This window comes from Salvelinus namaycush, chromosome 4, assembly GCF_016432855.1.
Source record: "Salvelinus namaycush isolate Seneca chromosome 4, SaNama_1.0, whole genome shotgun sequence".
In the NCBI taxonomy this organism is placed as follows: Eukaryota; Metazoa; Chordata; class Actinopteri; order Salmoniformes; family Salmonidae; genus Salvelinus; species Salvelinus namaycush.
The window spans coordinates 49,711,241-49,725,727 of NC_052310.1; the positions used below are offsets into that span (position 1 = coordinate 49,711,241).

Here is a 14,487-nt window from a genome sequence, read left to right on the forward strand (position 1 = left end):
TATTAATGACACATTCCGCATTCTCTAACTCCAATTTCATGTTTTTCTTTTAATTCATAGTTAACAGTCCTTCCTGTCTTCATATAAATATCTCCCATTGACGTCAATACAAGTAGAAGGTCTTGTCACACATAGTTCTATCAATTTGGGATTTCTAGAGATACTGCTGTAATGTTTTTCAAAAAATAATTTTTCCACTACCAAAAAACATTTGACTAGAGAATAACTGAAAGAAGAAACAACATAGACAAAGAAAATTGAGAAAAATCCCTTCAGAATGGGCTATTGATGGTTGTTATTGTTTTGGGTGTTGTGTATGATGCATATATCCTCCAGTAGCTGGAGAGTTTGCTTGTTTTTTCATTTGAGTGTTACATTGCCCTTGAACACACTCTATATCATTACATTTTCATACAGAAAGTGGATTGGAGAATCAATAATGGCCGCTTTGTCATTCTACTACATGAGGAATCAATAGTGTGTGTGTGTGTGTGTGTGTGTGTGTGTGTGTGTGTGTGTGTGTGTGTGTGTGTGTGTGTGTGTGTGTGTGTGTGTGTTTGTGTGTGTGTGTGTGCGTGTGTGTGCGCCAGTGCTTCTCTATATATGCGTTTGTGGTGATTGTGTAATAGGAATAGCAGAAAATATCAGAGGGACAAAAAAAGCTGTATCGATTTTTCTGATGTCAGTCTCGTCACCTTCTAATATTGTCTGTGTCTGTGTGATGCTAATGAGCGATGTAGCCATTAATGACTCCATCAGGCTGTGTAAATGCACTTGTCCCTCCAGTGGAGTCTCTCACTGGCTGCCAGCTGAATGTGCCGGGTCAGCAGAACTCCCCTGGCAGGGCACCAGCAGCCCTAGCCCTGTGGCATGTGTTCCCTCGCTTGCCTGCCGTTGGCTTTCTAACGATAAGAGAGGAATCATTCAACAAAGGCACGCTATTCCAGTGAGCTGCAGTTTGGATAGCTATATGGCTGTGATGAGCTGATGATTGAAATGAAATATGAATCAACAAGAGATATTGCACGCTTTCCACGAGTGTCCTGCCGCTAGCAATGTAGGTTTTGTTAAAGCTTCTGAATCATTATTTGATTTTAGATATTTTGGGGAAATTATTATTTATAAGTCATTGAGTTTCTTATTGTTGGATAGAGCTTTCGTGCTTTATCAGTTCTATTCATAACATGGATGATCTACAGTATATATCAGAGCCATTTATTCATTGAAAGAACAGGATACTGACAGAGATTGCATGGAAATCAATTGTGCGCTAAATAGTAATACACTGTTCTATTGTTCGAGGGAAACATTTTGTATGCTAGTGCATCCAAATATTTCCTGGCAGACAGTCAATGAGAAGTGCAGTGCATGGAAAGCTTAAATAATGCTCTCTACAAATGTGTCATGAATAGCAGAATCACAGGCTATTGTTTATGTGAATTATATGATGTGATATTATAGCAACTAAGCTATGTGCTCTGATCACAAAGGATAGGAAAACCCGAGATCTCCACTGTAATTAATTTGAAAAACAGTGCCCTTGCCTTGCCTGCTAGCTAGAGCGCCGCATCGACTACAGTGATTATTTTTACAGTGAGAGTGGAGTGAGAGTGGAGATGGCTATTATAATTCAAGTGCCGTCTTGAGGAAGAATGAACTGTTTTCAAGGCTCTCCACATACTAAATGGTCAGGGTTAAGAGCAAAATTACACTTATCTGGACTTGCAGGTGTACAGAGACCAATTCCACCATGCAGCCTTAGCAGGGAAAGTTTACATCGATCCCTAAGAGAACTGTCCCAATTTTGGGCCTGTCAAAATTGGTTTCTTCTTGTTCTATTCCAGTGGACTGGACAGGAGACTGATAGATGTTGTGTAATACAGTGAGGAATAAAGAGATTGTACAAATATAATCTGGTGTTGAACGGACTACCTGTGTTCTATTTGACAAAGATGTAATTTCTGGGGAAGATATAGGAGAAACCTCAATGTGTTGTTACAAGAATAATATGATATGGGATCTCTACCATACAGGACATCTGGCAAAAGACATATGGCTTAAGATGTTTATTTTAATATATATTTTTAACTTCAAGCTTTTTACATGCAGTATATTACTGTGACATCAGTATCTGCATCTAGCCATCTACTGTATGTTCCAACAATTAAGAACAGCCCCGATGTTGAGGAAGGAAATGAGGGTTGAGAGAGAGAGAGAGAGAGAGAGAGAGAGAGAGAGAGAGAGAGAGAGAGAGAGAGAGAGAGAGAGAGAGAGAGAGAGAGAGAGAGAGAGAGAGAACATGTGTGGATCATTTGGGTCATGATTCATTCTTCACAACTGCAGCTCTTTCACCCAGAAAGACTTGTGCTGTGACATGATGACATGAATTGTGCAAGGTCACATTTTTTACTCTTTCTCTACCCCCCTCTCTTCTCACCTAGCTGGAGGTCGATGATTAAATTATTTACAGGAAGAACAGTCAACCATGCTGCTTTCTAGTTAACAACATTTACATTCCTACTTGAATGAAAATGGTATGTTTCACAGGTGCTCCATATAAATATAATTAATCCAGTGCATTATACATTATTTATAACTGTCCAGATGCTGCCACTGGCAATCTTCAGAAAATGTTTCAGTTTAAATATTTTGAATTGATACAGTCTATAGATTATAACTTTCGCATTATCTTTCAGAGAGAGCTCAACGGAATGATAAGAGAATAGAAACCAGATTTCTTTCTCTAGCTTGAATTATCCCAGTAATAAACATATGATTGTAGTTTATGTAGCTTTTCTATTATACTGTGGGAGGAAACAGACTATGACACATATATTGTGATCCTATAAACAAAGGCATGGATTTGAAATCAAAGGATGTCTTGTTGTAAAGCATATTCTTCATTCAACTGTGTATTAATCAGATAGATGCCATACGCTCCCTTTGTCATTTTCTCTCCCTATGCAATTTCCTCAAACAAATTCTTGAACTATCCAAAGCTTTGAAGTAATTCAATGGAGTGTTCTATTGATTGTGTGACTCTGATAGCAGTGGGTTTTGGTTTATGGGCATGTCCTTTTCATTATTTTCAAACCTGTTGGAGAGAGAATCACAAGATGTTTTTCGCTCACTGATCTGCTCATATCATTAATTCCCTTATGACTGAAGTTTGGCCGGAAGCCAAATAATTCTAAATCTGTAAGCAGTAAATTGTGTGGCGGGGTGGAAAAATCTATTAGATGTGGGGAGCGTTTGAGCATGCCTCGAATTTGAATGGGCCAGAAAAACACGTTCTAGCAGGCATGTGCTTTGTAATCAAATTTGGATTCCGATGGCAAAACCAGTTTATTCATTTCATTTTCTTTCAAAATGTCAGATAATGTTTGTAATTTCAAGCTGTTTTCGCCTGTGTGCTTCAGGGGGTGAGAGGCTTTTCTGGTGGACTCTTAAACAATGGGAACCCAGGGGTGATCTCACAGAGGAAATGAAGGGTTTTGTCTGTCCATTAACCAGCTCTGAAACAACATACCTGTTATTGATGTGATCTCTCCTATAACATGAAAGCCATCCCAAACAGCTAGACACATAGAGGGAGCATTACTCCACTCAAAGATTCCCTAATCAAGTTATCTTTATTGGATTCGTTTCATTAAAGTTGAGCAGAAAAAGACAGGATAAATAGACATCAACATGCACACATGCATGCACAGACACGATACACAGACACACGCATACACAGAACCAAACACACACACGCACACACCCTTTTCTTAAAGCCATCATAGTGACATTATTAATTTCAACTTGAGGGCATTCACTTTGTTTGCGAATATACAATGTGGCTTTTATTATATAGGTTGCCAAGGCTCGTAGAGTCAGTATGCCTTGCCCTTTAGTTTTTATTGCCAGCCCATCATCCCACCATAATATCATTGAATATTTCATGAGAACATATATTAGTCCATCTGTGTTATGAATGCATTTCATGCTGCTCCAGTTGCAGTCTTTTTGTGCAGATTACAGTTACACGCTGGAATTCAATCAGAACAGCACTGCGGGGAAAAATCCCACACTGCAAAAACAGCTTTGCCATTCATATTCACTGCACAGGAACAAAGTCATTTTTGTCAGTGGGGGGTTGTTAGTGCTGTCACACTCAGGGTCAATGATTGCCTTCCCACTGACATTGTTTAAGAAAAGTTTCAGTATTTGTAAATCATATTGAATAATGTGGATATTTAAAGGTGGACTCAGCGAAATGACGTTGCCACAAGCAGCACCACAGATATGGCGATGAGCGAGATGCAAGATTCCGCTCTCACACAGTCACACACAGTATCTGCGCATGTGCATGGGTTCCCTTCACGTTGTTAGAGCGTGGTAGGTACAGGACCAAAACAGCTAAGAAGTTTAGCCTTGCGTTCAACGCTCTTAGTTGTTGCGGAAATTGACCCACTATTCTGTTTACTTTGTGCACCTGCGTCATATCGCTGAGTCTACCTTTAAAATGTTACGGTTAGTTTACCCATACGAAGTGTTACGTTTGGGAAGTACCTTTAGACAGTTTGAGTAATGTTTTGTTGTTTCTAAAAAAGTGTGATACTTCTCACAGGTAGAACAAAGAAAGACATGGGCCTAGTTGATAGACTTAATAATTCATAGACTCTTTTTTCCATCGTGTTGTCCTGGCAGTTATTTAATTTTCGTCTTCTATGTGTCGGCCACTTGTTAAAATCAGTTTTATTCATTAGCCCTGTTACTCTCCACCATTTTTCCCAGTCATTGTTGTGAAAACAAATTAAAAAGGAGAGTGAACAGTGTCTTTTAGCCATACATCATGGATTTTTGGAGGCACTTTATGCCAATCTTATTTTGACACAACAATATTATTTTTGCACGACAATATGAATATTTGTATATCTAACTGTTCAAGGTTTTACATTTTGGGGACAAAAAACAACATTGTTTCATCAATATGGCACTAATATTATTCCGTTATTGGAAATAAATGTTCCAGTAGTTGTTCTTACATTCATCCATGTAAATTGTTCATTGTACTGGATGTAATTATTTAATTAGTTCCAGTTGGCTTAGCCTATCTACTGTTTATTTTAAGCTTCCCTGTACAGATCTGCTAATATGAGAGTTTCTTACATAATGACAGGAATTCACAATGGGCTCTGTTGAGTGACAGCCCCCACCCCCTCTTCTCTCATTATAGTCCTTAGAATAGGAAACATGCATGTCCTCAATAGTCTGTAGTTTACTCCCCTTTCTTTCTGTCTTTAACTGAAATATTAAGTCATGTTCTTTTTTATACTCTGTATGCCCTCAGTGATCTGCCATGATTTTACAATTGGGGGGGGGGGGGCTTTGAGGAAATATACACAGCAAGTTTAATCAGGAATGACATGTAATTCCCTCTGACCCAATCCCAAATCTTGGCTCAAATGGGAACTCTGTGTCCCATTAAAGATATATTTAAAGGAAAACTCTCATCAATTATATTCTAGATGCACGGAAAATGTATAGGCCATGAACTCATTCATGATCATTATGATCCAAGATTACAGCTGCTCAATTGAGTTTGTGTCGAACAATGCCGCGTGACAAATGGAAAGGCCGGCCCATCAGAGGAGATTGGATATCATCACCTGGGAGAAAACCCCTTTGGACTTACAGTACCAGTCAAAAGTTTGGACACACCTACTCATTCAAGGGTTTTTCTTTATTTTTTTACAATTTTCTACATTGTAGAATATTAGTGAAGACATCAAAACTATGAAAGAACACATATGGAATCATGTAGTAACCAAAAAAGTGTTAAACAAATCAAAATATATATTTTTTTCTTACCATGATATAGACTTGGTCTTTTACCAAATAGGGCTATCTTCTGTATACCACCCCTACCTTGTCACAACACAACTGATTGGCACAAATGCATTAAGAAGGAAATAAATTCCACAAATGAACTTTTAACAAGGCACGTCTGTTAATTGAAATGACTACCTCATGAAGCTGGTTGAGAGATTGCCAAGAGTGTGCAATGCTGTCAAGGCAAAGGGTGGCTACTTTGAAGAATCTCAAATATAAAATATATTTTGATTTGTTTAACACTTTTTTGGTTACTACATGATTCCATATGTGTTCTTTCATAGTTTTGGTGTCTTCACTATTATTCTACAATATAGAAAATAGTAAAATTAAGAAAAACCCTTGAATGAGTAGGTGTGTCCAAACTTTTGATTGGTACTGTAGAAGTAGTGGAATTAAATGCCTCCGATTTTCCCTGGCCTTCTTTTCATCCTTAGAACCAGTCATTTACACTGATAATCTCCTTTGGGTAAGGTTTTCTACATAACAGCCTGGCCACTGTTAATAATTTGTGAATGAGGAGTAGTGCTATACTGCAGTATCTGGATTGGGAACGGCAAACAGAGCCATTAATCTCACTGGATGAATAATACAAAGACCAAGGTACGCTGTTGGGGCCTGTTTACCACGGACAAAAGATATTGACTGTCAGTTCGGTAAAATCTCTGTTTCTGCTTGTCTAAGTCAACTTTCTTGTTCCTAACAATAATACCTTTCTGGTATAGGCAATTATGGGTCTTATGTTTGGAGTATGGTTGTGGTGATGCAGGGTTGAAGCTATAATTTGGTTCAGGCATAAAACCTCTGGAACATTGGGATGCTGCCTTGTTTGTAATAGCCATAGTCTTTGATAGTAAAAGGAACCAATTTGGCACAAGGAGCTCTGAATAATTTCATCATGTATTACAGAGCCTATTAAATGCAAACTTTTCAATCTAGCAATCAATAACGCAGACAGCTTACACTGGCCCCATGCCAACGACATTAGAACTGCTAGCGCTTGTTGCTAGGGAGCAGAGCCCGCTTAGGGGAAGGAATGTTTAATGTAATAGAATCACATAAATCAACAAAGGGAAAGTGCTGCGTTCTTTTTCTAAACCATTTTGAAATAGGAGTATGTTTTTTAAAATGTCGTTTATTGCTAAAAAAATGATGTGAACTGTGAGAACATCTGGAACCAAATTAAGAACAGTGTGTAGAGTAAATGTGCCGTGTTTTTCTTCTGTACGCATATAGCTGCCCTGAATTCTTGCGCAGCACACTTGAATAAATGGAGGTGAAAATTATATAAATGTTTATTTTTGTCTCAGGAGGACACCCTCCCCCTCTCCACTCCTTAAAAAATCTAGAACAGAAAGAGGCACTTTAGTGCTGTTAGATAATTAAGAACAGGAACCAACTTGCAGAGAGAGCAGCCCTCTGCTGCCCTTCATACCATTTCAATAGAACATTTCCTCTGGGTGTTTGTGGCCTTTTGTGAGAATACCATTCGCTTTGAAGGCTTTACGGACATGCCTTGTGAATATAACAGGGACTAATAGTTCTCTTAGGGCTGATCTAAACCGGGCCATTTTTTGATGCAGCTGATATTATTGGTTGTTGTGAAGAGGCGAGTCAATACTTGAGTGTAATGTAGCAGTGGTGATTGGAGCCCATTGAATCATGGTGGATACATTATGCGTCATGAATATGAAGGGGTTTTGATTTTTTTTTTTTTTAGGGAGGACAAGCTAGTTGTTACTGAAATATGATTGTCTTTTTGCATTCCGTCCAGTATTTATTACTGGCAGATGCTGTGCTTTTTTGGTTCAATAAAAACAAACAGCTTGAGAGCCAGCATGCATATAGCTCTCCGTGTCGTCCTTTATATGAAAAGTGTATATGCTGCAGGAAAGAGAGGAGGATGAATCCGTTATGTGTTATACATTATGAAAGAAGTCTTTGGTAAATGGAAACAAGGCAACCTCTGAAATCAATACAGAGCTGAACAGCAAAAAGGTAGTGGATGGAGAGAGAATACAAAATAGTCTCCTTCTCCAGTTTCCCTCGTTTATTCCCTCTACTTTGAAAAGCTTTACATGTTGTTTTGATATCTGTGGGGTACCTACTGTAAGAACAGATATCAAAGTGACGTTATTGGCTCATACATTTATTACCTCTCTCAAATCCTATCACATTAAGCTTCAGTAAATTCCTTGGCTGGTTAGATAATGTGGAAATTTTGACAACAGCAAATTTCAGCTGAGTGAGTGATTTAGGACTTAGCGACTGACAGATTGTATGAGAATGATGTATGTCCGCATTTTTGCCTCAGTGAACAGAACTTCAGTCACAGTCTTTTGAAAGATCTTGTCAGTTCTTTTGCCTGGTGTAATGATTGTACGCTTGTTTGAAATGTAAGCCATACAGTTTACAAAAGCAATTTGGTGAATACATTGGGTTTTTCCTAGCATAAAATAGTTTTTTGGAGTCTGTGTTTGAAAATACATTTTCCTTTACTCTTCACCATGCAATCTCAATGGAAGGAAACCCACAAGTAGGTTTGAAAGGGTTGTTATCAATGACCGGAGAAGTGAAAAGCAAAAATGCGCTCATTGCCTATGGTTGTTCAGAGTAATGGTGATGCAGGAAGCAGCGGTATTATAAATAGTAGGCCTATATCCCAGATTCATCGACCTTGTCCTTGAGTTGCCTTGTAATTGAGTTCTGCACTTAGATTGCTTATGGAGGCACTATAATCCATCTACTGTATAGTTACAGTTGAATTGCATATTGTGTAATACACTCTTATATGTCCTCGGTTATGAATAGTAATCACCTGTCTTGAATGGTTTTGATTACATCCTGTCACATTGTGTTTATGCTGATGATACAGACACTGTGTTGTGTTTATTAGTTTTGAGATGGCTTGACGATGCATAAAAATAAATAAAAATCTGTTACATGGTAGTTTAATCATCATAGAAGTGCCTCTAGGTCCTACACAAAAGCGTCTTGTCAAAAACCAGCTGCTTTAGTCGAAAGTAGTAAAAACAGAGAGAGATCAATTACATAATGTCCTTTCTCTCCGGATTTTAACTCTCTAGTGACAGAGCTAAGGCCCCAGCCAATTAAAATTATTATGTAAAGATAACAATGTCCTTTATTTGGAAAGGTCAGACTTTACGAACAAAGGGACGTAAAGTGTGTATACCATTATGCACACGTGCTTTCTCACACACACACACACACACACACACACACACACACACACACACACACACACACACACACACACACACACACACACACACACACACACACACACACACACACACACACACACACACACACACGCACTTGCACTTTCATGCACACACAGGTACTTAGTCCTACTATACAGTAAATGCCCCATGGCTTCTTCCCCAGCAAGTTGAATCTAATCAAGAGAATGCTGGGAGGGCCCTCAGGAGATTGCCAGGTTCCAGGGTTGGCTAGTTCAAATAAAATCCTTGACATTTGGATAAAAACCAAGTGCCACCAAGCAGTAATTGCATGCGACCACAGACACACATCTGTGGTGTGTGTGTTTGAGGAGGGGGCTTTCATTCCCTCCCTTTTGAAGTATTAGTCATGTGTAGTTAACTGGCTCGGTTGTCTGTGAAGGGTGGCTCTATTGGACTATGGTACCAAGTAGGGCTGGGCTGCAAATTAATGGTGTCAAATAGAGGTGTGCCACCTGACCTTGTCCAATAGAAATACACATTTTTGTAGGACTATTCAGATCATATTTCATATCAATGATTATCATCGACAATTATGATTTTAATTATTATCCATATCACCCAAAACCTAGTACATGTACAGTAACCATTATAAAAAGCCCCATTGTTATGTTGTGGAATGTTTGAGTAGGTGCTACTACAGAATGCTTGCATTCAACACCTCATTATGCATAACACCTCTGGCTGGATATATGCCAAGTAATGCTACCCAGGGATTGTTCAACAAATTCTAATAGCTAGATATTCAGTCTATACTGTATGCAGAGTGAAAGAGAGAGAACAAGAGAAATAGGGAGAGAGAAAGGAGGGTGAATGAGGGAGTGTTCCATTTCTTTATGATTTATCTTTCCCTTGCCCTGGTCTAGCAGTTTTGCCAACTCAACCTTACATTTCTGTAGATGTGTTGCAATGCATACATGGTGGATATTTATGCTTATATGGGCCAAGGGGTATATTCTATTATTTCATGTCTAACAGTACACGGTTTGGGCTCAATACTAGTATATTTCACCATCATAAAGTATATGTTTTTTCCTGTCATATATTGCATGATATACATAGCCATATCAGCTGGTAGATTTTGATGGATTGTCTGGAGTTTTCTCTAAGAAGGTTACAACATTTTTTACATAAACTGCCTGTTTCTGAATGACAAGACTGCCTTAAGGGGCATTTCTTACATGCTTGTTTTCCTAAAATGAACAATCCTGGGAAAACTGCTGCTTGAATTTACCTATAAGTTGCTTGTTAAAACCTGTCAATCTAGATGTGAAAATCTCTGTTGCCTTGACATTTGCTTTCCCTTTGCCTCTGCTATTATCAGTTTACGTCATACATAAAGTATTATTAATCCCCCTATCCAAGTGAAATGTGTCATTATCAGCGTGTGTGTGGGTTTAAACTATATTTGTTTGAAACTAGGGCTAACTGTTTGTTTCTACATTTGTTTTGTTCCAGGCCAGGAAGATGACGGCAAGAAGGTGCTGGTGATGAGCTACCCCCAGTACTGTCGTTACCGCTCGGTCCTGGCCCGGCTCAGAGAGCAGCCGTCTGCCCTGCTGACGGACCACACCGTGCTGGCTTTGGGCGGCATCGCCTCCCAACACGACACCACACGCATCCTCTACTGCAGGGACACCTTCGAACACCCCACCCTGCTGCAGAATGAGAGCGTCTGCGAAGAGTTCGGTAAATCCCAAAGCGCTAGGGTGCAGGTAGTAACTGCTCAGTTTCGAAAGGTTTTCTCCAATTTTGCGCCGACTAAACATCACCCAGGGTGGAGTCACTTCTACTTTGATTCAAGTCACTTCAGGGGATGAATTGAAATTCAATTCATGATTTCAAAATGCCCTATGGACCTGAGATGATTCAATTCACTTCCTAAATTGACTGAATTGAAATTGAACTGACCCCAACCCTTCAAAACACACCAGACTGAGTATCATTGGCCCTTAAGATAGTCTTTCTTTAACTTTGTGCGTTTCCACAAAGAGCACTGTTGTATAGCTTAACTCATAGTAATTGTGGGACAGGTCAAAATTTTGGGAGAGATTGTCAGTGTGGGTAATTGAATTTTAAAAGAGAAGCGAGGAGGTGAGGGGAAACTGTTTTATGCCTAGGAAAATACTGTATGAATAGCATGCTCACATCCTGCTGCTGCTCATACTATTGGCTCAAAGTGCCAGCCCTCATACTACTGGCTCATAGTGCCAGCGCTCATACTACTGGCTCATAGTGCCAGCGCTCATACTACTGGCTCATGGTGCCAGCCCTCATACTACTGGCTCATAGTGCCAGCGCTCATACTACTGGCTCATAGTGCCAGCCCTCATACTACTGGCTCATAGTGCCAGCGCTCATACTACTGGCTCATAGTGCCAACGCTCATATTACTGGTTCATAGTGCCAGCCCTCATACTACTGGCTCATAGTGCCAGCGCTCATACTACTGGCTCATAGTGCCAGCGCTCATACTACTGGCTCATAGTGCCAGCGCTCATACTACTGGCTCATAGTGCCAGCGCTCATACTACTGGCTCATAGTGCCAGTGCTCATACTACTGGCTCATAGTGCCAGCGCTCATACTACTGGCTCATAGTGCCAGCGCTCATACTACTGGCTCATAGTGCCAGCACTCATACTACTGGCTCATAGTGCCAGCGCTCATACTACTGGCTCATAGTGCCAGCCCTCATACTACTGGCTCATAGTGCCAGCGCTCATACTACTGGCTCATAGTGCCAGCGCTATGATCTATGAGCTGGCACTATGAGCCAGTAGTATGAGCGCTCATAGTGCCAGCGCTCATACTACTGGCTCATAGTGCCAGTGCTCTTACTACTGGCTCATAGTGCCAGTGCTCATACTACTGGCTCATAGTGCCAGCGCCTGTTAGTGTTACACCGTATTCAGGCACAAGACTTTTTCACACTCTGACTGAAATTCCTTTATGTAAACACCAGTTCTCTCAATCCGCCACATTAATGTGTGTTTTATTCGTGTTAGGAAACATTAAATTCACCCATGTTTAATCCAGATTTTTATTAGGTCAAGTGCCAGGGGCAGTGAATAATGGGCCGTTGTTAAAGCTAGAAGTGACCGTAAACAATTGTATTTATGCTTTTCCAATGCTAATCCTGACCTTTATCATTGGCCAAATCTTTTTCTAGGGTTGCCCCTTTAACAGACGTTCTGTTGACAAACAGCCACCTCAGGGCGTGTGGACATAATGTCATTTGTGTCACTGCAGAATTACTGGAACACTGCTGATAATTACAATTCTGCTATCTAGAGAGGGCCAATAAGTGACACTGTCATTTATATAAACTTGAGGGTTTATTATGGTTTGGTTACTCAAGGCCTTAGTAATAGCAAGGCAACTTGACATGATGTCAGACAACTTTCTTCCTATTTCCATATTCATGTAGCCTAATTTCTACCAAACTGCGGAGAGGGTATTGACAATGTGACTATCACATATTATTCTCACATTTTCTGTGAGAATACTCTTCTGTACAACCACACAGATATGATAGAACAAAAATGATGAATTACATAACATAATCTAGGAAGAAAAGTTTGAAGTAGTATTAGTGTTCCAAGGCAGTTCCATTGAGAGATAGAGGCAGTATGATGAGCTTTACTCTTTGGCAATCATACTAGAATTGTAATTCTGTGGTTGGAATATGCTGTGAGAGAACATGTTATCTTGAACATTGGTATAATTACCTGCTCGGCAACTGTGGAACCATGCTTTCAGAATATTTTGAGACATGTTATTCTTCTTTTCCTGCAACAAAGTAATAATGTTGCTTACCTTCCCTGCCCCCACCTCTGAGAAACATAATACCCATTGCTTAAACAAACAGTGTTTTGAAAGCTGATGAGGCACTCATGTTTGGGGTGAAACTACAGGCTCGTTCCTTCGTTTAGTCTTTTATTCTAGCTGCTATGTCTGGAAAGGAAATATAATCGATATCTATTTGTGCATAAAGGGTTGTTATTGTTTGCCTGTTTGAGATGTTTCCACTCATATTTGTTTTAATGTTCATTAAAGAGGAGCATTTTCTGGAATCCATCTGAATTATTTTAGTAATCCTCGGGGGGCGGGGGATTTATTGCTGGATATTAATGCTTACCAGATGCATAGATCCTAAAGAGATTCTATTTTTAACGTATTGTGAAATGAAGGACACTTGCTCTGGAGTGTAAACTGTGTTAATGTTCCTATAAAAGCACTGTAGCATGGCCAGTATGAGGCCAGAATGTAAACACACTGATAAAGGAATGATTTCCTTTGTGTGCCTGTGTCACTCCCCTCCACTAAATCCCAGTAAAGCTGGAGATTGCCTAAGACAGGCCCATTTTTATCCTGCTAAACTGTTAACATGTGCTCTCCCATATAGATTGGAATAATTTCTGCTCTGAAATCAGGTTATAAAGCTGGCACTGTTTTAATGTATTTGGGTAATCATATAGCTTTTATTTTCTCATATACACTGAGTTTTTCCACAAGATGTTAGCAAGAACCTCACATTGGTATTGAACTTAAAGCATTTTCGGTCCACTGAATTAGCATGACTGTGTGGTGAAGCATAATATCCCTTATTTTTCATCCTAATTAGAAACATACAGGACAAGCTGCCCTGATGCACATTATTATAGGCCTTTTAGTCTGTACAGAAAAAAAGCCTGGAGAGGTATCATTTATCTGGACAGAGCGAGGAGGGAGAAGACTTTCACAGGCTCTTGATGTGGCTTAATTCCTACACAACACATCTTATAGAGGTTGAGGAGTAGAATGCTGGAGCCTGGAGTCAGATCCATGAGTCATGAGTGATGATATTATACACCCTTGAAGTTTAAGTATGTTGTGAGGGGGCTCTTTTGCTCCTCATATTTGCAGGTAGGGGCATGTTGGTCTTTTTGAACATAGTTTATGAGTATCGTAAATAGCATCATTCTTACTTACACTACTCTCTCACATCCTCATTACAGTACAATGGAGGAAGGCCTCTGTGTTAGTCATCGAGGGAAATATCTCACTATTTCTCAGAATAATAAATTGCCCTACAACCAGACAATAGGTATAGTGGAAAAGCATGCCCTGACCTATTTGAAATGAATATGGTTATTTATAATCACCATGCTGGAAGATTTTACATGACAACGTCGTAACGATAGCTCTTTGGTTAACTCAATCCCATCAAATGTAACCAGAGCGTAATCTATGAGAATAAATATGGTTTATTGATGTATGGGTGCGTTTATCCGTGCATTCATTTATTTATAGGTCGCTGTGATTTCTCCCTTCTGGTAATGAATAGCATAAGTCTTGAGCTCCTC

The 14,487-nt window shown here is 39.6% G+C and overlaps 1 protein-coding gene across 1 annotated transcript in view; it reads left to right on the plus strand.

Annotated features, from left to right (window-relative positions):
• Window positions 1-14,487, plus strand: part of LOC120046590 (AT-rich interactive domain-containing protein 5B-like) — a 69,950-nt gene that overhangs the window by 14,255 nt on the left and 41,208 nt on the right. Inside the window, exon 4 of the mRNA XM_038991955.1 lies at window positions 10,599-10,829. Within this exon, the coding sequence (XP_038847883.1) occupies window positions 10,599-10,829 (231 nt within the window). The remainder of the gene's footprint in view (window positions 1-10,598; window positions 10,830-14,487) is intronic.